Raw genomic sequence first — 21,997 nt, forward strand, 5'->3', positions numbered from 1 at the left:
GAATAAGGTACGGACTTCTGTATTATCTTGTTCAAAATGAGATGCACAACTGTTTCTACACTTTGAATTCTGTTGCTGTTGTTGGGGGAGGTGGGAGGGAGCAGTTTGAGCCATCACAGTCTTAACAGCCAAAATCAGTCAGTGATGGAAAAAGTGAGGGTCGCGGTCCTCTTATTACACGGAGTATCGGCGCCTCTTCGAACGAGCCCTTGGAAAAAAAAAAGCATGCCACGCTTGCGAATTTTGCATCTTGACTCGGCATCTATGTACGTATATAACTGGGCCTGTAGGGACGGACCTAACGGTCCAACCACCCAACCACACCACAAGGTACCAGGTACTAGCACCGCCCGACCCAATCGAATGTTTAGTGGAGAACTCGACCAGGTTGCCCCTGGTCGCAGGAGCAGCAGGTACCTGCGATCTCTGGAGCAGAAGTACCTCCTCGAGCAGCACTGCTCTGCCACTAACACCACCTGCATCGAGCACGCGTCTCAAATCACAATGAGCTGTGACCACCCTTTGTCAGCAACTTTGCACACACACACATGGTAAGCAATACATACCTCAATCAACTTCTCCGTCAGTTCGAAGCAATCGGCCCGGTTCTCCTCTGCCACCCCCTGGAACGAGGCTTTCCACAAGCCCCGAAAGCCCATCTCCTCCAGCGCCTCCTCAAGTGACTCCATAGACCCTGTTGCACTTGCGTATTCCCTCTCCGAGGTCAGTGTCCGCACAAGTGTGTGTGCTGCCTCCAACGCCGCAGAATCCTGTCCGTGCCTGAGCACGTCGTTGAGGATGGTCGGCATCGCGCCGCAGCTGGTTGTCATTAGCATGCCAATGCAAGACAATAACGCGAGGCATAGATCACTCACAGGTACGCAAAGACGGTTCGTCTCGATAGCGCCAGTTCATTGAGCCACAGAAGCGTCCTCGCCTGTATGGCGTCTTCTAGATACTGGAAATCCACCAGCTCAATCGCGGATATAAGAAGCAAGTCTCGGTCCTCCATGACGTCAGCGTGGCGGCGCTGACTGCCCTCCGGCATGCCGCTGATCCCGTCCGGGTTGATGCCCGCCAGCCACATGTTATCGCGGAAGTTGTCCTGGTCGACGCACCGGGCAAGCATGAGAGCCAGATACGGCGAGTCGACCATCGTGTGCACAAGCTTTGCTGGCAGCTGCGACGCCGGCGCCGTCATTTCTAGGAACGACCAGAGCACCCGCACGGCGGCCAACCGGGTCGCATTGTCCGTCAGGCCACGGACCAAGCAGGCACATACAGCAAAGTGGAAGTTGTCCTCGTCGAAATGGATGCCGTAAGCCTCATCCAGCGGCTCCACGGCCTCGTCCAACTGGCTGCGACTGTGAAGCAGCATCGGAACCATTTTGTCACCGCGGACGCCGCCGATGTTGCCAATGTTGATCAACAACGCTTCCAGGAACTGCGCGGTGCAATTGAAGAGGCTGCCTGGCACGAGTCGGATGAGAGACATGGCCAGCCAGAACAGCTGCAGCCCGTACCGTGACGCGGACGGAAGGTTGGCCATCATCCGAGACAAACAGGTGATGATGGACGTGAGCATCTCGCTGTGACCATCCTCGCCGAACTGGCTCACACTGTTGCGCAGCGCGACCAGAACCTGGTAAAGCAGGTCATCGTCCACTTCCTCCTTGGCCAGGTAGCCCATGACGGCAAAGGCGCGCGGCTGCACCGCCGGGTTGTTTTGAAACGCGGTGCTCGCTACCAGACTCATCCAGCGCGACCGCCAGGCGTTGGCTGTGTCGACGGACGGCGCCGCCACGGTGCATATGTCGAACAGGATGGCGACGAGATTCTCCATGGCCGGCAGCGTAGACCCTTGGTCGCCAGGGAGTGAGACGGAGGCTGCGTCCCGTCTACCGGGAGACGGCGAGGAGAAGATGCCGCTGCGGCGCTCCGAGAGCACATCCAGCGATGCGCGTAGCTTGGTGAACTTGGACTCATCCAGGATAAATGACGTGCAGACGGCATGGACCGTGTTGGTGAGTAGCCTGTGCACCTGCACCCTCACGTTGGCGCTGCCCGTGTTCACCAGCATTGTGACGATGTGGAATATCTCTGGCAGGAAAAGCTGAGACTGCACACCGCTGCCGAAGGACAGCGAGGTGCACATTTGTAGCATGACGCAGATTTCAGGCCAGACTGCGTTATCAGGCAGGCTCTTGGTCGGCCGCAGTGAGGAGCGGTTCAGCGCCTTTCGTAGCCTTGACAGGAACCGCGCACGCAGTGTCACTGTTCCGATGTTGGCGATGGTAGATGCCATGGTTTCGATGAGTTCCTGCTGCGTGCCAAACCCGATGGCCATCTTCATCACTTCCTCGAGGAAGATGTCAAGCAGAACTTCATCCTGGCTCAGCGAGGGCCAGACAAATTGCTCCAGCGCATAGCTTAGCGACTGGTCGAGCGCGATGAGGTCAATGAACTTGCGAAAGATGGCAGCCACTTTTTCTTTACCTTTCTCGCCATCCACCTCGCCTGTTAGCACGTCTTTTCGAAGCCCAGATAGCCAGGGTGCCATGTAGGCGAGACCCAGTGGTTTCTGCTCTTCCGTAAAAGTGTCCCAGCTCTCCATAAACTCGGACAAGAAGTCACAGGTGAGCTGAGGCTCTGAAGCAGCAAGCTCCCGGCTGACATTCACAATGAAGCGTGTCGGGTCTATGGGAATCGAGAGATCTGGATTCGTGGTCAGCATGGTAAACAGGAGCCGCTTCGTTATCCAACCCCTGGACCCTACCTCGCGAGCAAACAAGCCGTGTGGTCGTGCGAAATTTAAAAGTGATACACAGCGCGCCAAGCAAGTTGTAAGAAGCTAACCGAAGCTGGTGGTCGAGGCTCGACAGGTTCATGAACGCGAGATTCAACAGCGTGCCAGGGACATCTTGAGGCCGCAGCAGCCGTTCCACCGGCTTGTGCATGCGATTGTCCTTGCTATTATTAGCCTTGGCGCTCCTGATGGCTTGGAGAATGGTCGCCTTCTGAGTGCTCGTGAAGCACATGACGATGCGTCCACCATCGGCCCGCAACCCGAAAGAAAACCCATCATCACTAGAAATCGCCGTTGCCGCTTCATCGATATCACTGAGACGGAAGATGTCGTTGATAGTCGTGCTAAGCCGCATGCTAGAGAATATTTCCTGGTGCTTGCTGGTCGTCACCTGCACATGATGGCTGCCCACTTTGATGATGACGTCTACCTTGCCCTTGGATTTAGACAAACGCGTGACATTGTTGTACATGAAGCGTACGTCGGAGATGATGGACGAGTGTTCTTTGGGAACCTGCAACGATTCAATCATGAAATGGGGTCGCATGTTCTGCATACCGTCAGGCAGCACATATTTGACGTTCTTCGGGTGGAAAGCACTCAAGTCATTCTTGGTCACGATCCGTAATAGTCGCCGGAAGCAGCGTCTAGAAAGCCAGTTAGCCCGGTTCAGACGCCGGCATCATGGCGCCACGTACTTGAAGGCGCTGTTCATGTTGTAGATGTAGATCCGAGTAAGACTCTGCAACACCTCGCAGGGCATCAGGAGATCGAGCATTTTAAAGAAGTCGTCTCTGGGGTCATTCTTGCCGCTATAACAAGTCGCATCGACGAGAATAGCGAAGGGCTCGTGCCATAGCCTGCTTGCAATCTGTCTCGTGTTAGTTTGATAACAATATGCGCAAGATTCAGCCGTTGACAAGACAAGACTTGACCTATCAACCTCACCTTTAGGAAGCAGTGCAGCAATGTCTCGTGGTCAATGCCCTCGGTCTCGCTATAGCGGAGGATGATGAGGATGGTTGATAGCCCATCCTAATAAGAGTCAGCGACATTACGCCGAACCTCCCGAAAACATCCACTCACCTGTGTCATGCCGCCATCATAGATAGTACGAGATGTTAAAAATGACTCTGTGCCGCGGAAGGCATTACGAAGCATGAAGTTCTGGAAGCGCGAATACAGCGTTGGTCCATTTAGGGAAATTTGCGGCCTATTCCAGGATATCGCAAGAGGAGGCGGGCCGAGATTTGTGATGAGGTTGCGTAGAGGCTCGAAAACAGGCGAGTGGCTGCGTGGTGAGCTGTCTTGGAGGCGGAGATACTCGCGGCGCTCCCTGGAAACCAAGGTTTGGCGCAGGTGGTCCCAGTGGTCATAGAGAAAACGATGAAAGGATACACAGGAGCCAAAGTCGGTCGTCTCTTTAGAGACGGCGATGTCTAGCTTGGCTGGGGGCACCTGTTACAGTCGGGTCAGCATAGAGCAGGCAGCAAGGTGGTTGGTTGGTTGCTCACAGATATGGTGCGAAGGAAGCCAGTCACGACAGAGATGTTTACTACCAAGAACCGATTCAGGGGGAACATGTATGGCTCCTTGGTGCCAAAAAGAACATTATTGGCAAGGTTCTGGAGGACCTTGGCGATAAGCAACAGTCCTCGACGGAGTTCCTTGGATGGCGGCGTGTCGACGAGTCCCTCTGCTTCTGGTGCTACTATTGCAGGGCAAAAGAATCGCAGGAAAAGAAACGCCCCGACAGCCGTGTATTTGGCGTCCGGAAACCTGGGTGCAACAGCATCATGAATCTGTTGTACGCGTGAGCATGCTGAGGCAACGTACCCGACGCATTTCTGATCAACCTACAATACTGCAAATCTTGCGAAAGGAAGGTGGGATCCTCGGAGCCGAGGCGCAAATATCGTCCATGAACACCTTGGCGACGATTTGGAGCTGTGCAGCGTTCTTCTTCAGCTCTTCCGCGGAGGAGACCCTGGCTGGATCGAGCTCCAGGTCCAGTTCCTGCGAGGTCATCATGAGTCTATCGAGGATCTTGGACAGCGTGCCCTTCAGATAGTCAAACCCTCTCCATTTTGCATATATCGACAACATCTTGGTCGCAACACAACTTCTCCGCAGGATTTCGGTGGCGTGTTCTGCCGATGTTAGCAGCGATGCGACGTGCAGTACAGACCGGTGTATTACCTGTCTGTTCTATTTCTTCCTTGATCAGTGCTTCCAGCAGCTCAAATGTGCGGCCTCTCTGTTCAAAGACTATCAAGAGACACACGGTGAGCTCGTCAATCTCAGTGCTAGGGCAGATGGAGCTCATGGACACGGCCAGCGATAGATCTTTCGTGAGAAGCTATACCCCGATTAGCGGTGAGTTAATTGTATGGCCGGCGAGCACGATCGGGAGGCATACCCCGAGAAGCTCCTCATATCTCTCGCTAACGGCAGAGTCGGACAGATTGCTGAATTCTGTTCCCTGCGTCAGGATGTTGTACAACACTTTGACGAATACAGTCCGGACTTCGACAGTTTCATGATATCCATGAGAGAGAGAGTGCTTCAATCCGACGTCGATATTCGCACTGAGGAGGTTTGACAAGATGGTAATTGCCATCTCGGAACTAGAGAGGCCGTCCGTGGGCTCAGAGGCGGCATCTACCCCCCCAGTACTAATGAGATCCAAGAAGCGTTTAAAGTAGCGCTGAAAAAGCTCCGATTTCTTCGCGCTCATGCCAGCATCTGAATGTATGTCCTGTGTCTGCAACGGTAGTCTAAAGGTTAGCTCTGACAGTGCTTTGAGGCATGCTCTGGTGAGTTCTTTTTGCATCCGTTCAAGTTCCTCCAGTCTGGACGTTCCTCGGCTGGCCTCCAGAACAGGCCCGGGCGGACGGATCCATGCAATCATGTATTCCAGCAGCTGGCTGCGTATCAGGACGTCATCTCGGAGATTCAGATGCTCTCTTCTATGCATCACTGCTTCGGACAGTTGGCAAATGCGCGTTTTGATGCGTAGCGATGTCGCCGTTTCGGGATACTCGGCAATGAACTTGGCGAAGCTCAGAGTGAGTGAGCCTAGATGTACAGCTGACGCGGCTGCGAGCTCTTGAGGACTATGAAGCCGCTCTACCATGTCCTTCAAGAGGGAGACAGCTTGCTCGGCAAAGATGATATCACTATCCTGTGCGCGCTCAGCGTGCGGAGCAAAGGCATCAGTGAAAAAAGCCTCTGTCTCAGACTCCAGAGACTTGAGTAGAGGCTGAAATAAGCAGGAGGGTACCTCATGAGTGAATATGTCTCTCATGGTCTCTCGCACTTTGACGTTTGCACAGCCCATGAGCTGAATACCCAGGCGAAGATATCGCGCCAGAAGAGTCTCCTGGTCCTCGCCAGCGGGATAACGATCGATCCAGCGTAATGCGTTCAATGCGGGCTCTTCCAGGGCGAGAGCCTGCTGTGCTGTGCAGATTCCACCCATGGATGCAAGGAAGCCGCCCAGATCTCGCCACTGCGAAAGTGTCATGGCCTCTGTAGCATCTGCTGACGTTACTGACACTTTTCTGCCCAGGTGTATCCATGTATCAAATGCCGACTCCCATGCATGGATGATGCCCGCCGTCGGATACTGTATCCGGCGAAGAAGACTTCTTGTCCTTTTCTGGAAGGCCACGAGCCCAGTCACCCGGAAAGTGGGAGAGGATATCTCCTGAAACGTATCGGCATTGCGCATGAAAGCTACGCGGGAGCTCATGGAGTCGGACTCGGAATGGCTAGCAACCCATCGACACTCTTCCACAAAGATGCTGAGGCAAGACGCGGCAACCTCGCAGTCCTCGATGCCCGGAAGGCACAAGGATACCAAAAGAGCAGTTTCCAACTTTGATGTACAGGCGGCAATCAAGTTCAAGATGCCACCAGGCATATGCGAAAGCCCCTGTGACAACGTTAGCAGCGGTGAGGATGCAAGCAGGATCAGGTCGGCATACCGGGAGCTCCCTGAGAAGAGCAAAGCGATCTCTCAGATAACTATGAATCTCCGAAAGCGCAGAGTGGTCGTTTTCATCGACAAGACGCTCGCCAAGCTTGAGCAAATTACCCGAGCTGCTCACATTGCGTCAGCATTGTACTAACAAGGGCATTGCCGGGGCAGTACCTTCGATTCCAAACGACCCTTCTTATCTTCAGCATGTCAGGTTCTTCTCTGCTCTCGAATTCATTGAGGAGGATCGGGAGATCAGCTTGTAGTCTTTCCATGACCTCGGCAGCCTGTTGGCGGATAGCAGGCTCGGCGGAGACGGCGCAAAGCAGGAGTGATTTGAAGAATACGGAATCCGATGTAGGTCCTGAGAACTCTCCAATAATCGGGGACTGATCTATGCTGAGAAATTTCAGAATACTGCAGATCATGTTTGTCTTGCCCCTTTCCCGGTCACGGTGCTTCTCATCGTGATGAAGCTGCTCTTCGGTCTGCAGATTAATCAGCACGCCTGTCCGACAGATGTGTATGAGACTCACCGTACCTCTAGCTGTATTCTCATCAAGGGTATAGATTTCTCAAAGAGATCCTTATACTTCTCGGGCTCAGGAAGCTGGGCAAAATAGCAGCAGGCCTGGATCATGGCAAGTTTGGACCCATCTGGAGCAGAAGACGCTACACAGTCACCATAAAGGTTGTCCACGCAGCCGTCTAGATTTAGATGTGATAAGCTCACAAGTGCCGCAGTAATCATACTCTGGTCCCAGACTGGTAGAACGGACGCGGACGCGAGGGGCGGGCGAAATATCGCATCTCGCACTTCATCTTGCACGTCCATCGCATAGCTCACCAGTGCCGAATCGCTTTCGACGTCGAAATGCCGAGCAACTCGAAGAAGAGATACTAGACAATACCCTGCCTGTTCGTTTCCATTCCTGAGAGCCTTGCGTAAGCTATCGAGAAAGGAGACCTTCTTGATGACGCTGTGGCCTTTGGTCTCCCGCAGATTGCTAGCCACTTCAAAGACATCGGGCATCAAAAATAGTAGAGTCGTTTGAAGGGGATAGAGGTATAACCTCCGCCGCCCTGTTTCTGTGGCGGTTTGCGTCATGTCAAACAGGGTATCAGCACCACCATCCAACCTCTTGTGAAGGCGATGGAGCAACACGAACTCTGATGGGTATCTGTCTATCCATCGAGTAATCAGAAGAGGTATTGCTACCGCCACAGTATTCTGGTATGGCCCTCTGAAGTGAAGGTAGCTGGAACAGAGTTCCTGGATGAGAAGCCCCAGCTTCGTCCCGTCAACCCAGCAAAAGGACAGCAGTCTTAGAACAATCAAGGCACCACGTTCATGCTGTTGACTATTTTTCGCTGTATCGGCATGAGAGTCTCCGGTCGCAGAGCGAATAGCGTGAACGACGTTGCGAATGTAGCTAAAGGTCACCGCCCAGCTTGAGACCGTCATGTACTCCACGATTACTTTGACATGTCTGTCGATTTCAATGAGCTGTGAATCCAGGGATTCCAAACCATCCGTGAAACGGAGTGCCGCTCCGGTCGTCGATCCTCTACCAGGCCGTGGAATTGTGATGTTGGCCACGGATGTTTGGTCTAGGAGCGTTTGTGCGGGAAGCACGTAATCATCCGGTATGGGCTCAAGAACAGACTTGAATACTTCAAAGAGACGGATAACAAGTTCCTCACTCAGCTTTTCTGGCAACAGGCCTTCCTTCTTTCTGGCTGACCAGTTTGCAGAGCAGCATGCCGACACAAGACTCAAAACGTAAAGCTCGGACTGGAGAATATGGTTGGGGTGCGTTGAGATTTTGGCGAAAGGACGTGAGAGATCTTCTAGAAGATCAAGTAGCGAGTCAACCACAACTGCGGATGTTGTTTTGCTGAGCTTGATGAGGGTTGCTTGTGTTGTTTGCACAACTTCATCGTCGTCTGGCCGGGCACCGCTAGCTCCCACCCGATGAGGCAGCTTTTAGTTGGTTAATATGGTGCTATGGCGAATAATACAGGATGATGACTCGCCTTGGCAGCGATTCTATCGACTAGGTAGCCGACCAACCCTGCGTCACCGCTCATTGTATCATCACGATGGTGAAGTCGGCCAACTGGGTGAATTATGGTGTATCATTGCAGACATGGGGGGGCGATGGATTTAGGTGATGCAAGCAATATGGTGCGTAGGTCGGCGGTGGACATTACCCCGCTTGGGTGTTTGTATGTTGATTTTGCCAGTTCAATTCTATTATTTTGTGATTTTTGATTCTACATATATTCTTTCGTGGCTATCTATAGTTTTTTGCGTGGACATCCTTAAAAGCGATTAATCGGTGCTAAAACTTGTCTAATACTAAATTTTATATTCATTGTGCGCGGAGGCTAACATGCACTGCGGTGGCGTCCCTTTCTTTTTTTTTTTTTTTTTTTCCTCGCTCATGCTTTTACTAAAAGTAAGAACCGCCTACGACATGCACTCTACACGCTTGCAAACAATTCAATGCTCCTGAAAAAAAAAAGGTGTACCGCCTGCAGTTGGTGGGTGGTTTTTTTATTTATGTTTACTGGTCTTATCGAGCGGTAGGCTTTATTTTCTTTTTTTTCGTTCCAGATAATGGATAATGTGCTCCTGCCCCATTTCGGAGGTCAGGAAGTAAAGCCAAGCGCTCTAAAAGTTTCCCGTTTTATTATTAGTACTATCTTTATAAGCCACTTCCAAGTAGCATATTCTTTATGTGTCTCGAAAAGTCTATTTGAGTAAATAATAATATCACATTGTTTTATCTTTGTAGCTTTACACGCAGAATACTTTTAAAACTTTTGACTACTAAAACTTGAAGCGCGTATTTACACGAGAGACACAGCACAGGTTGGGGGGTATTTGCTATCCCCAAAGCCCAGTATTCGTAGGTGAGCTCTTTAGCGATAGATAATCCGCAACGATTCTATGTTGTATCGATTCATGGGGTTTGTGAGCAGCCCCCATCTTCCAGTGTGTTTTCATGCATCTCAGCCCATGTGTCGTTGCCGTCAAGTCGTTACCACATAATCTCAAGACATGTTTTCGCCGTGTCCATCCTGGGCATTGAGGGCAAGCATATCAGTCTTCCAGGCAAGAGTAGTGCATCCGTCGTTGAGCATATCTGCGGCTATTTCCGATTTTGCATTCAATATCAGGATATGGGGGCAGGAAATCACACCCATCGGCAATGCCTCTGTAGTCTGTCGGGTTCCGCTTTTGTGTTGTCGTTACCTCTCCTTGACCCGGTGCGGGACATGCTTTGCAAGGTATTCCTGCGCCGTGGTGGCGGCCTCTGCCCACATAACTAACCTTGCTCCAGTTTGGTTGGAATAAATATCATGTTTTCTTGAATGAGATTTTTCGCCTCCTTTCCCTGCCAGTACTCGAACTCGAGGGGCCGTCAGGATGTGCGTGTGGAAGGACAGATACGGCGTTCCTCTGCATGTTATGTCAAGCATATGTTGCGTGGTTCCGTCGTGGTTTTCCCCGTCGTGGTTTCCCGGTCTTGTTTTGTCCTTGTTCTTCGCGGGCTGTTACCGGCCTGCAGCTTATTAGGCGCACCTCGGTATCGTGGCCTCTCTATCTGTTTCCGCGGGGGGTGCAGCAAGCCTCGCGTGGGGGGCAGCGGTTCTCGCAACCGATTCCGCAAGCATAACAAAAGTATGGTGGTGGACTAGGTCGTGTTTCTGACCGCAGGCAGAACATATATGGAGTGGGCTAGCATTGAGAGTCTGTGTTCGTCACGTAGAGCATAGACCCCGATACAACGGTATTTCGTACTCGCGGCTGCATTGGCAAAATTGTATCGCGTAGTTGATGGGCGGCCGTTTACTTGTACTATGGGCTGCGTAAGTTGGAAAGCCATGGATGGTGTGTTGCTGTCTTTTTGGGCGGGGAATGCATCAGTGCAAACTGCACACAATTTTGAATGTGGTGATAACCCGCAGTGAATATGCCAGAATCGTGGACTCGGCTCGGGGCAGGCAATTACTATTATTAGTTAGTAGGCAGGCACAGGCACAGGCACAGGCAAAATTGGACATGTTCTTCGACCCCGCTGTTGTATGGGCTGATGCTGACAGACACCGGAGGGTTTCGCCGATGGCCATCCAAGCGGCGATACATTTGATAATTGATATTTCACCGCATAGGTACGTGAGCCCTTTAGATATGGTGAGCATCTCGGCGCTTCCCAATGTGGTGATTGCCAGTCTCTGTTACTGGTAGCTGCTAACAAAGACATGTATGCAACAATGGCCACCACACCTGTCAAAGTCAACCCAATCAACCATGTTCCAATTACGGGGATTAAGCCGAATGAATTAAGCTTACAACGCAGACAAAGACTGAATAACGGCCGTTAGTAAAACTGACATAACGGCATTGACGATAACTAAAGCGATTCCTTCGCACGCCAATAATAGTAGTAAATGAACAAAGTACCCCCGTGGCCTCCCCAGCTGCTGCTTCCTTTAGCGAGTTAGTGCACCCCAGCCCGCTTGACTCTAAGCAGGAGGAGTTCCAGCATGACCTTGAAGCACCTGGTGGTCAATCCACGAGGGTAATAACAATTGCTGCAGCTAGTCTCAAATCTGGCAATGCCAAAGGGGGGTCTCGGCCGTCACTATCGCGCCCCCTCCCTCCATCAATAGCCAGCGGGCGTTCGTTCACGGCCCCTGCGACCACCTCCGGTGGCGGTAGCCCGTCCCCAGCGGAGGATCAGCCCTTGCATCGCAGTCCAGAGATCGAGCCCTCCAGCAGGTGGGTATGTCTGAGAACCCCGCCGCCTTTCATGTCAATCTCCAAGACTTCCAATTTCCCCATATCCCCATGCAGTTCACTTCCCACACAAGTCTAGGTCAATACGGCGATCTGGGAGCCCGGCGGAGACGCGTTCAAGTACCCCCAACAGCCATTTCAGACGACTCGGCCATTCCTAATATTATTAACAGAAGCAAAGGGATGGAAAAGTGAAAAGAGATGCGCCAAGGCATGTGCCAGTAAATGCCGCCGGTTCAATGTGCTATCTGTCGGCTTACTCTCTTCTCGGAAGGTCGCAACTGTTGTGGGGTTGACTTTCTCGGGCCCTCTAAGTTCTCACGGCAAAGGCCCATGACCACGTCCCCAGCTGCACTACTACTGCCCTTCTCCGCGTCTGATTATTGATTGAGTCTTCGGCATTTTGTGCTCTAACTACCACCTCTGCCCCGGAGGCGCGCCTGCGGTGGCCGCCGGGCTGCCCGAATGGCACATATATCAATCAGCATCCCCCCGTTCTTCTTGCAGCGGCAGGTAGTCTTCCTATCATAGACTTGGCTGCCCGGATCACGGTGAACCCAAAATGCGGTGGTCCTTCGTCTCCCTCCTGTCTCTGCTGGTCCCTCTGCTGGAGGCCAGCCCGGTTGGCGATGTTCAAGCTTTTGCCCAAGCTTCTGCCCAAGCTTCTGCCACCGCCACGGCAACGACAGGACTACCCAGACTTGTTGTGTACTTCCAGACCACGCATGACCAGGCTGGCAACCCAATCTCCATGCTGCCACTCATCAACGAGAAGGGAATAGCATTGACTCACCTCATCGTCTGCTCTCTTCATATCAACAAAGACTCCGAGGTTCACCTCAATGACTACCCTCCTGGAGACCCCCACTTCTACACGCTGTGGAATGAGACGACACATATGAAGAAGGCTGGAGTGAAGGTGATGGGTATGATTGGAGGTGCTGCGCCTGGCTCCTTTGACTCGTCGACTCTCGACGGAGATGATGCGACCTTTGAAAAGTACTATGGCCAAGTTCACAACGTCATCACTCAGTTTGGTCTTGAGGGCATGGATCTGGATGTTGAACAGCCGATGAGCCAATCTGGCATCTCTAGACTCATCACCCGGCTGCGCAACGATTTTGGATCCGGTTTCATCATCACGCTCGCACCTGTCGCATCCGCACTGGAGAATGGCGGAAATCTCAGCGGGTTCGACTACAAATCTCTTGAATCCAGCAATGGCGGTGACATCGACTTCTATAACGGACAATTCTACAGCGGGTTCGGCACCATGTCACGCACCGATGACTACGTCAAAATTGTGTCCAACGGCTTTGCGGCGTCAAAAGTGCTTGCTGGACAGCTGACATCTCCTTCTAATGGCTATGGCTATATTCCCTACAGCCAGCTGAATGCTACCATCATCTCTCTGCGCAAGAAATATGGTCAAATTGGTGGCGTCATGGGTTGGGAGTACTTCAACAGCCAGCCTGGTGGCACTGATGAACCATGGAAATGGGCACAAATCATGACCGAGATTCTCCGTCCAAACTCGGTTGGCAACATAGCGATTACAATTGATGACGCTGACCACCTCACTACTGTGTACGACCACACAGTGGGTGATGAATCTCGCAAAGCTCGTCCCGGATCACGATCCATTGACTATTATGCCATGGTTAATGCTTGAGTCGCACATGAAAAGCAAGCGGAGACGAGCATGGATACTGTACATAGAGACTAGATAGATGTACCTACGCCACGAATATATGGATATTGACTGCGCATGAATTACTCCTGCTGATCTAGCCAGTTTCTCCAGCCGTCATCACACAGTATTGACCGAACACGGGCTTGCAACCAAGTCGTGTTTCCCCAAAAGCCCCAAGAAGCCTGAAAACGACACCAGTCGACGAGTGCCGTTTCCCAGTGACGCAGAAATTCCGAAAATTCATATTTGTAGCCAGTTTTTACCTGGTGATGGGTGAGCAGCTGGTGGTAATGCGCCAGTAGACGCAGCTCGCCTTCTTGCATGCCGATTTTATGTGAGATTGACGACCCTTTGCCCATGAGCATCTGCAAAGGAACGGAGCAAGTGAACAATTTGGCGAGATCGCCTGCTCCAAGGCCCAACCCAACGTATTGGAAATCAAAAAAGGCAACATTGTCTCCTGATTTGGTAGAGAACAAGTTCTCGGATTTTACGTCACCATGTATCAAGGTTTCAAATGGTCGTCCTCTTGGAATAAGAAACTTGGAGACTTTCTCAGCAGTAGAGACTGTGCCGTCAGGGGTACAGAATACCGCCGACCATTCCGAGTCAGAACTACTGGCCAGCGATGAATATTCTTTCTGTCTTGTGGCAAGGTAAGTGTATCCGCCATTGAGCCATATTGATCTAGGGGCCAGTCTCTCACTGGTTTTCCTGGCTTCCAGCTCAACCATGGGAGGCAAGACAAGCCCATTCATTGTAGTGTTGTCCTGCATTGACCAGGAGCTGCCATGGAAATCTGCAAGCCACTTGATTGCCGAGTGGACTTGGGCGGTGGACAAGTCGCCTCTCTTTTCACAGGCGACGGGGAAAAGTACCCTCAAGTCAGTCATCAAGGTTGCAGTAACCTTGTTCGTGTCGTGTTCAGATATGCCACTCATCGAGTTTAAGCTGCGCGTTGAGGCCAGACACTTGGCCACCGCAACACCTGGCGGCAACGAGGGGGCAATGACCTCATAGAAATACTGCTCGACTTGATAGCTGAATAATTTCCGTATATGGCCCTCCTCATTCTGCATCTTTGGGGGACAGATGATCTTGAGCACAAGGCGGATTGTGCCGTCAGATTCCAAGAGGCACCCAAGAGGTGAGGCAGGAGTCGAAGCCAAGCCAAAGGTTGCAAGGCGCTTCGCCCTTACAGAGTAGATGAACCCGTAGCCTAGTGACAAGACACAGTTAGCCATTTAATAAGTATAGCGCAATGTAAGCAGTAGCCCTGAGGTGGCCAGCTCCCAGTTACCTGCCCAGAGGGCTTGAAGTTGCTCAAAATGTAACAGCTCAAGCCCGGCATCGGCGAGGAGTTCGCCTGCCACTCGCTCCAGATCTGCCGGTCCAAGCATGTTCAACGGACTCAAGACATATCACGCTGAGGCTTGGTTGTATACGAAAGCGGTATCTACCCTGCAGTCGAGCGCGATGCGTCCTTTGACATAAAAAAAAGCGTTTGTTGCTGGCCGGCGCAGTGGTGTTGTGGGGAAGTTGGCCAGCTGGCGGTTGACAGCTGCCACGCATGTCTGAGATTGATGGCGAAACAAAAACGAGGCGGATCCGCACCAAATTAATACGCATACTCCGTACTTGATACGGGGAATGCAGACTTACTAGCGACTTCAGTAACAAAAATAATCAATTCAAACTTATAAGTTCAATGGTGTAACTTCATGTTGTTTTAAAGAAAAGAAAATGTGATTTATGTGTCCTGCTGGGCTCCTACTTGGCCAGCTTATTGTAACTCTAGGTGGCTTCTTTTCCTGGGGAGTGAGGCCAATATTCTCTTCACCGAATGTAAAAGATAAGATGAGCTACGCCAGCATTAAGCCTCGTATACCTGCTGTGTGGGGAACTGTACGTAAGAACAAGTTACACGTCGGGTTGTTGGTGAAATTTCGTCATTCCTGGCATCGATCAGATCATTTGCCGTGGTGGACCTGGCATTAGCGAAACTAATCACGACGTGCGCCCGCGGGCAAGATGCAACTGCTGGAAAGGGAGTTTGCACAAACATGTCGATATCGATGCAGAGAGCAAACATACTTGCAGCGTCATATGATCGAATGGAAATTTGAAAAGGTAGCCAACTGCTGGCGCATGAAGGAAGAAGGAGACTAACTGCTAGGGTAGGTAGCTGATGACACCACGGAACCCAAGCCAGCTGTAACGGTACTTGCGCGGACGGACACTTTCTCGGTATGACCCGGAATTATATGAATAATATGACCAATTGGGATCGGAATGATGAACAAAGGGCACAAATTCGCATCATGCAACCCCAGACTTGGCAGCTCGCCATGGCCCCCATTGTTAGTAAGGTGTGGCCCACGCCTGGCTGGCCACAGCCCACAGCCTAACCATACATTGACATTACAACATCACACCCATCCATGCGCCATGCGCCATGATGAGCTGTGGGACAGCCGACGGATCAACCATTGCTGACCGTCCCGCTCGCCTCACCGGGTTTCTTCGCCGTTTGCAACCTCTATTGGCGCTCCTCCTACTCCCTGGGTTACTATCTATCATCCCCAAAAGTCCGGGCGTCGGCCGCTATGACAGACTCTACAACAGCAAGATGGGGGAGTCAATTCGCCCCGCAGAAGCCATCCCCTTGTATAAATAACCAGCGTCGTCGTCTCCCCCATCGCAATGCCGCCACAGCGGCCAAGCCTCCCGTTGGTAATCGTCAGTACAGAATACAAGGCTGATCAAGCTTGACCAACACAATGAAGGTCGCCGCATCACTGGCTGCCTTGCTGCTTGGCGCTACGGTGCAGGCAACTGCTCCTGCCAAGCCCAACTTCATCTTCATCATCACCGATGACCAGGACCAGCAGCTTGGCTCTGTCGACTACATGGACTCTGTCAAGAAACACCTCAAAAACGAGGGCATCACCCTCTCCAAGCATTTCTGCACCGTTTCTCTCTGCTGCCCCTCTAGGGTCTCGCTCCTCACCGGCAAAGCTGCCCATAACACCAACGTAACTGATGTCGAGCCAGTATGTTCCCTTCCAACAGGGCACCGCCTAAATCATGCTTAATTTCTTTGCTTACAGTCTTAAACAGCCGTGGGGTAATTCACGTTCCATGCTTACTGCCTGTTGCAGCAGCTAATGAAAAACAGGTGGCTACCCCAAGTTCATTTCGCAGGGACTGAACGACGACTATTTGCCTATTTGGCTCCAGGACGCTGGCTACAACACGTACTACACCGGAAAATTGATGAACAAGCTTGGAATCAGAACGTATCAAAGCCCGGCACCTCGTGGATGGAACCGCTCTGACTGTGCGCACATCGTAATTCAGTTTCACATGCTGTCGCTGATCGTCCTTACAGTTTTGCTCGACCCAAACACCTACGTGTATAACAACGCTTATTTTACTCTTGACAACAAGAAGTGGCGAGCTTTTCCAGGGGAGTATTCTACTGATTTGGTCGCAAAAAGATCCCTCGAGTTCCTCAAGCAAGGCATAGATGCTCAAAAGCCCTTCTTTCTCGGGGTAGCTCCGATCGCGCCACATTCTGAGTTGACGGATACCTTCAGAGAACCTGTACCTGCTAGTCGTCACCAGGACTTGTTCCCCGGTGCACAGGTCCCAAGAAATAAAAATTTTAACCCTTCTCAGGTAATTGGGATCAAATTATTACGACACCATGGAGCTAAGACTCTATTTGCTAACATCACCATGCAGCCCGGGACTGCAAGTTACTTCAAAAATCTGCCCAGACTCAGTGCTGCGCAAGTTCAATACCTCGACAACTTCCAAAGAAGACGTTTACAATCCCTGCAAGCGGTCGACGACCTTATTGATGGCATCTTTGACACCCTCCAGGACCACCCCGATGTTTTGGCCAACACCTACATCATATACACTGCTGACAACGGTTTCCACCTCGGACAGCATAGATTGCCTGCCGGTAAGACCTGCGGAATCGAGGAAGATGTCAATGTGCCATTTATTATTCGTGGCCCCGGAATCGCCAAAAACAAGACAGTCAATTTTCCATCCTCTCATACCGACCTTGCGCCGACTTTCCTTAAGTTGGCTGACATTCCTCTCCGAGACGACTTTGATGGATTACCCATTCCTGTCAGGTCCGTTGATCAGACCCCAGACTCCATCAAGAACGAACACGTCAACATTGAGTATTGGGGAAGAGGGATAATTGAAGGAACTGCGTTTGACAACCTGAGTAAGCACATGCCTCCTTACCAAGTAGTACATGGACTGACAGCCGATATAGAAGGCTATTTCGGTCAGAACACCTACAAGACACTACGAATCGTCTCTGAAAGCTACGAATTCATGTACACTGTGTGGTGTAATGGTGACCATGAGTTGTACAACATGAAAGTAAGTTCGCCCCTAGGGCTGAATCGGGTTTCAGCTGAATACTAACTCAGCACACAGAGAGACCCTTACCAAACATCCAACTTGTACGGTACCGAGTCTCAATGTAGTCCGTACGACGTCGGTCGCCTCACCAAGCGTCTTGATACCCTGGTCCTTACACTCAAGAACTGCAAGGGAGATTCGTGCCGCTATCCATGGAAGACTATTTTTCCGTCTGGTCAAGTAAAGAGCCTGCAGGATGCCCTGGACGAGAGCTACGATGATTTTTTTGATTCGCAGCCCTGGGTTTCATTCGATGAATGTACGCTTGGATACATACCGGAGCTTGAAGGTCCTGCTGGCCCCAACCCGTATCAAGGTTCATTTGCTCGCAATACGGAGCTTCGTGATGAGCACTGGATTTAGACGAAATCTAGGTTCTATCTGCAAGGCTGACGAGTTGAAAATATTTAGTAAGGATCATAAACAAAGATGAGACATAAAGAGAAAGACAAGAAAGACATTCCAGAAAGATGAAACAAGAAAGATGAAAGCCACTGAAGGCCACACGCTAATGTCGTTACACGAGCGTCTGCCGGCCTTCTCGACGGTGGAAGCAAGAGGACGCACGCCATTTATCCCCCAAGGAATGTGTTACTCACAGCGAAATTGGTACTGCTCATGCCGTGGATTTGATCATACTACGAGACGTGTCAACCACTGCAAGAGGGCATAGCTACTATGCAGGGAAACCAGCACACGTAAAATACACTATGACAGACAGATTGTACATTGGCAACATAGCCACAACAAGATTCCCAAACCGATCGCAAGTAATTTACCGGTGCCCATTCCATCCACCACGGTAATACTGACCCCTTGGCGGCGGGTAGCTTTGCCTAGGACCGTTGTTGTAGCCACCGCCATTGGAGCCCTGGGAACCCCAACCTTGTTGATAATGTGCTGAATGCGGTGGTGGAGGACCACCTCTTCCAAATCCTGACGACCCAGGATGGGGGGGCTGCCATCCGCTACCCTGACCTTGAAAGTGTTGATGCTGTGAAGGACCCGAATAGTGTCCATGATAGTTCGACTGCGGACGGCCATGGCCAAAGTCTTGCCCCCGGCCCCTTCCGTTCTGTCTGAACTGGTGATGACCACCAGGATCGTAGCGACCTCCGCGATTGCCACCGCCATATCCGCCTCTTGATACCTTCCCTCTCAAGATTTCGATATCACTTCGTGTGAGTGCAGGAGTGGGCATTTTTACTCCACGTAAGAGCATTGACTTATGATCGTGGGTCATTTTTGGCATGTCGTAATTAACACTGTAGTAGTTGTTAGCTGAATGTGTGTGCTTTAACATTTTTTTTTTCGTAACCGTACCTCACCGACCGGTCATAGTCCACATCCGGCATAGACTTGCGTTCGAGGGGATAGTGAAGAGTACCGTGTGGCACATACTCGTCTTGCTTCTCAACATATCCAGAGAGCCCGTCGCTCGTCTTTGGATTGAGTTTGAACTGCGCAGAGCCTTGCTTTTTCGAGTAGAAGTTCGTCAAGATTTCGTCGTAAATGCTTTCATGGCTATCCGACAGCAGCAAGACGTCCCTTCCGACACCATTGCGCCTCTTGTCCTCGTCGCTAAGAAGTGGATATTTTTTTTGCACAGCTGCCAGGAGGCGGTCCATCTCAATAAATGGTAGTAGTGCAACACCTTGCCATGCCATCTTCTTCCCGTTCAAGTCAACTTCAAACTCCTCTGGGTAGAAGTCAATAATATCACTGTCCTGGTCAGTCATCAGGCTGTGAAATACTTCCGGCAAGTTATCGCGCGAAGCGGCTGGAAGAACGCTCATGAGCTGTTCGAATGGCCGGGAGATGGTGCCTTTCTCGAATGTGACATTGGCCCCTGATATTTCTTGGAAATCAGCTGCGAATGGGGCGTAGTGATATGGATAATACCACTCCCACGAAGGGCAGCCTTGAAAGTAATACTGCAAAACCCATGCCAACCCCTCCACATATGCGTGGGCAACTTTCTTGCGAAACGCTATGTCGCTAGGATCTCTGTGAAATTTGAGCTGATAGTACCGATCCGCGTATCCATCCTCCCATAGCCTGACCGGGTCTGTGGGAGCCTCAGGGTTACCAGCTGGAGTGGTTGTGCCTTGTGTATCATTGGGAGTCGAATCGTTAGTTCCTTCGACAGCCGAGATTTTGCGTTTTCCCAATGCCGGCTGTGGCGTGCCTTCTTCCGTATCATTCACTTTTGATTCAGAGCCCGGGGCTCCTTGGCTTGCCTTTAAGCGCTCTTTGAGGACACTCGCCGCGCTTTTGTTGGCAACATTTGCGTCGTTCGCGCTTGTTCGATTGACAATCATATCGTGAGTGATTGCTTTCAAGGGTGCTGTTGGCATTGATCCAATTGGATGAAGAGCAAGCCCACGTGAAGGGTCTTCGTGCCCGCTTCTGAAGCTCTGTCCACCATTGCGGCTTCCCCGTCCGTTTCCGCCGTTGTTTTGAAGTTTGCGACGTTTGGCACTCGCTTCACGGCGCTCTTCTTGCTCTCGTCTTTTCTTGAATATGGAATCCTCCTGCACCGCAAGGCCGTTCAAGATGCACTGAGCTCGTTCCAAGTCAATGTGGCCATCCTTTGTGATATAGCCGCCCAGGGCGGGCAAATTGCGCTTCCAAATGGTCGTGAGTGTGTCAATGCCGTGCTCACGGATTTCCAATGCTGGCAAATGTGGAAGGAAATCGTTTCCAACAAAGCAACACATGAAGATCCAGTCATCGATGACGCGCTCGAGATCAAAACGAAACGGGAGATCCGGGATGGCAAGCTCGGCAGCCAAGTATTCTCTTAACACTGAGACGTGTAGCCAAATGAAAGGCTTCAGTGTCACTGGCTTGTCTTTCTCATCAAACTCTCCAGTTTTCTCTTTCGTTTCGCCTTTGCAATTTTGCGCATCGTGCCCTCTTTGACCGCAAAGCTTACAGGTACGTGCTTTGCCGTCCTGGAAGAACACATCCTCACGGAGGACACGAAAATGAGGCTCATGAGTTGCGAGTCCTAGCATAATCAAATCGGCATCCAGGCCATAAATGACATGTCGAGTGTTGGGGTCGTAATCTGGGCTGGCTCTCTGGGACCTGACAAAATTCATGATTTTGTGCTCGCCCTCACCCGGTACAGTGGCGTCCGAGATGATGATTTTCAGTTTCGCCCAGCCAGGATCTGTGTTCAGTTTGTACTGGCACCAATAGCGCAGGCTGCTTGCCAGGATATCCATAAAGGGGGTGCCGGGTGTGATCGAATTGTTGTCAAACGCCTTCTTGATTATAGCTTCCGTGCTCTCAGCAGCGAGATGCCCTCCGTTTTGCTGTTTGAGCAGTTTCATCAGCTCTTGCTTGTCGTTTTCTTTTTCTTTGGCTTCCTGGGCTGATCGGAACCGTCTCGATCGCTGCTGATTCATCTTGGCTCGGGGTGCAACACCGTCTTATGGAATATGTTAGCAAATAATGGAAAGAATGGCAAATTGACGGCGGCATAGTGGAAGCTCACCAACTGCTATCATGAGAATTTTTCGTGGCCTGACCATGTTGACCACTCTGTCAGTGTATTTGAAAATTTCAAGCATCATTGCCTCTTCGTCCTCGGGAGCTGGTTTGTCCTCCGGATGTGCACACGGATGAACGATGCCATTCATGTCAAGATAAAGATTGTCTAGCTCTTCGCCGTTCGGATTCGCGCGCGTGATGTCGACCGGTATCTCGGTGCCATCGTCCATGACGACAGGCCGATCCTCAACGACAGGAGATATAATCTTGGGATACTTGTTCGAAAGCCATCGAAAGGCAGCTGGGATACCCATCTTGACTTGTTGATACCACTTCGTGGTAATGAAAACACCATTAACGAACTGATTGGTCTTGTCGAGGGGGCGCAGCGATGCTAAATTGTTCCAGTCGTAATGTGGTATCTATCACGAGCTATCTAATGTTTTTGTTGACAACAAGAGATGACGGCCAGGGATAATAGATCGCACGAAATTGTCGGCCAGAATATATTCTTCTCTGAAGACTGGTTACGCGACATCGAAGCCCAGTCGCGAAGTCGAAGTGAGAAATTGGAGTTTATCAGCCAGGTGGATAAGATAAGGCTCATGCTTATGTAACCACCATCCTTCTTACCATCCGTGCTAACAACGAAACAATGTGAAAAAGATATCCAGGGAAATTTTAATGTGAACAAATCTAAAATTGAGATAGACCTCAAGACTCCTTTATTTTTTTTTTGGTATAGAAGCAGTA

The 21,997-nt window shown here is 51.1% G+C and overlaps 4 protein-coding genes across 4 annotated transcripts; 2 read left to right on the forward strand and 2 right to left on the reverse strand.

Moving 5' to 3' along the window:
• Positions 1 to 494: 494 nt before the first annotated feature.
• On the reverse strand, positions 495 to 7,821 carry ISF_06629 (Ras GTPase activator; the record flags this gene model as incomplete). Its single annotated transcript, XM_018850233.1, has 15 exons — positions 495 to 509; positions 567 to 819; positions 876 to 2,715; positions 2,777 to 3,453; positions 3,505 to 3,677; positions 3,755 to 3,841; positions 3,893 to 4,264; positions 4,321 to 4,608; positions 4,667 to 4,956; positions 5,006 to 5,165; positions 5,226 to 6,743; positions 6,796 to 6,910; positions 6,963 to 7,276; positions 7,330 to 7,496; positions 7,542 to 7,821. 15 exons carry the CDS (start codon positions 7,819 to 7,821, stop codon positions 495 to 497), a joined length of 6,549 nt encoding a protein of 2,182 aa, XP_018702721.1.
• Positions 7,822 to 12,160: 4,339 nt separating this feature from the next.
• On the forward strand, positions 12,161 to 13,270 carry ISF_06630 (coagulation factor 5/8 type domain protein; the record flags this gene model as incomplete). The annotated part of the gene is made up of 1 exon (XM_018850234.1): positions 12,161 to 13,270. One exon carries the CDS (start codon positions 12,161 to 12,163, stop codon positions 13,268 to 13,270), a length of 1,110 nt encoding a protein of 369 aa, XP_018702722.1.
• Positions 13,271 to 16,071: 2,801 nt separating this feature from the next.
• Positions 16,072 to 18,106, forward strand: ISF_06631 (arylsulfatase precursor; the record flags this gene model as incomplete). Its single annotated transcript, XM_018850235.1, has 5 exons — positions 16,072 to 16,344; positions 16,412 to 16,418; positions 16,470 to 16,972; positions 17,039 to 17,701; positions 17,759 to 18,106. 5 exons carry the CDS (start codon positions 16,072 to 16,074, stop codon positions 18,104 to 18,106), a joined length of 1,794 nt encoding a protein of 597 aa, XP_018702723.1.
• A 412-nt stretch (positions 18,107 to 18,518) lies between these two features.
• ISF_06632 (5'-3' exoribonuclease Dhp1) lies at positions 18,519 to 21,558 on the reverse strand (the record flags this gene model as incomplete). Its single annotated transcript, XM_018850236.1, has 3 exons — positions 18,519 to 19,008; positions 19,067 to 21,182; positions 21,249 to 21,558. 3 exons carry the CDS (start codon positions 21,556 to 21,558, stop codon positions 18,519 to 18,521), a joined length of 2,916 nt encoding a protein of 971 aa, XP_018702724.1.
• Positions 21,559 to 21,997: the final 439 nt, after the last annotated feature.

Source organism: Cordyceps fumosorosea (assembly GCF_001636725.1).
Source record: "Cordyceps fumosorosea ARSEF 2679 chromosome Unknown scaffold_17, whole genome shotgun sequence".
Lineage (NCBI taxonomy): Eukaryota > Fungi > Ascomycota > Sordariomycetes > Hypocreales > Cordycipitaceae > Cordyceps > Cordyceps fumosorosea.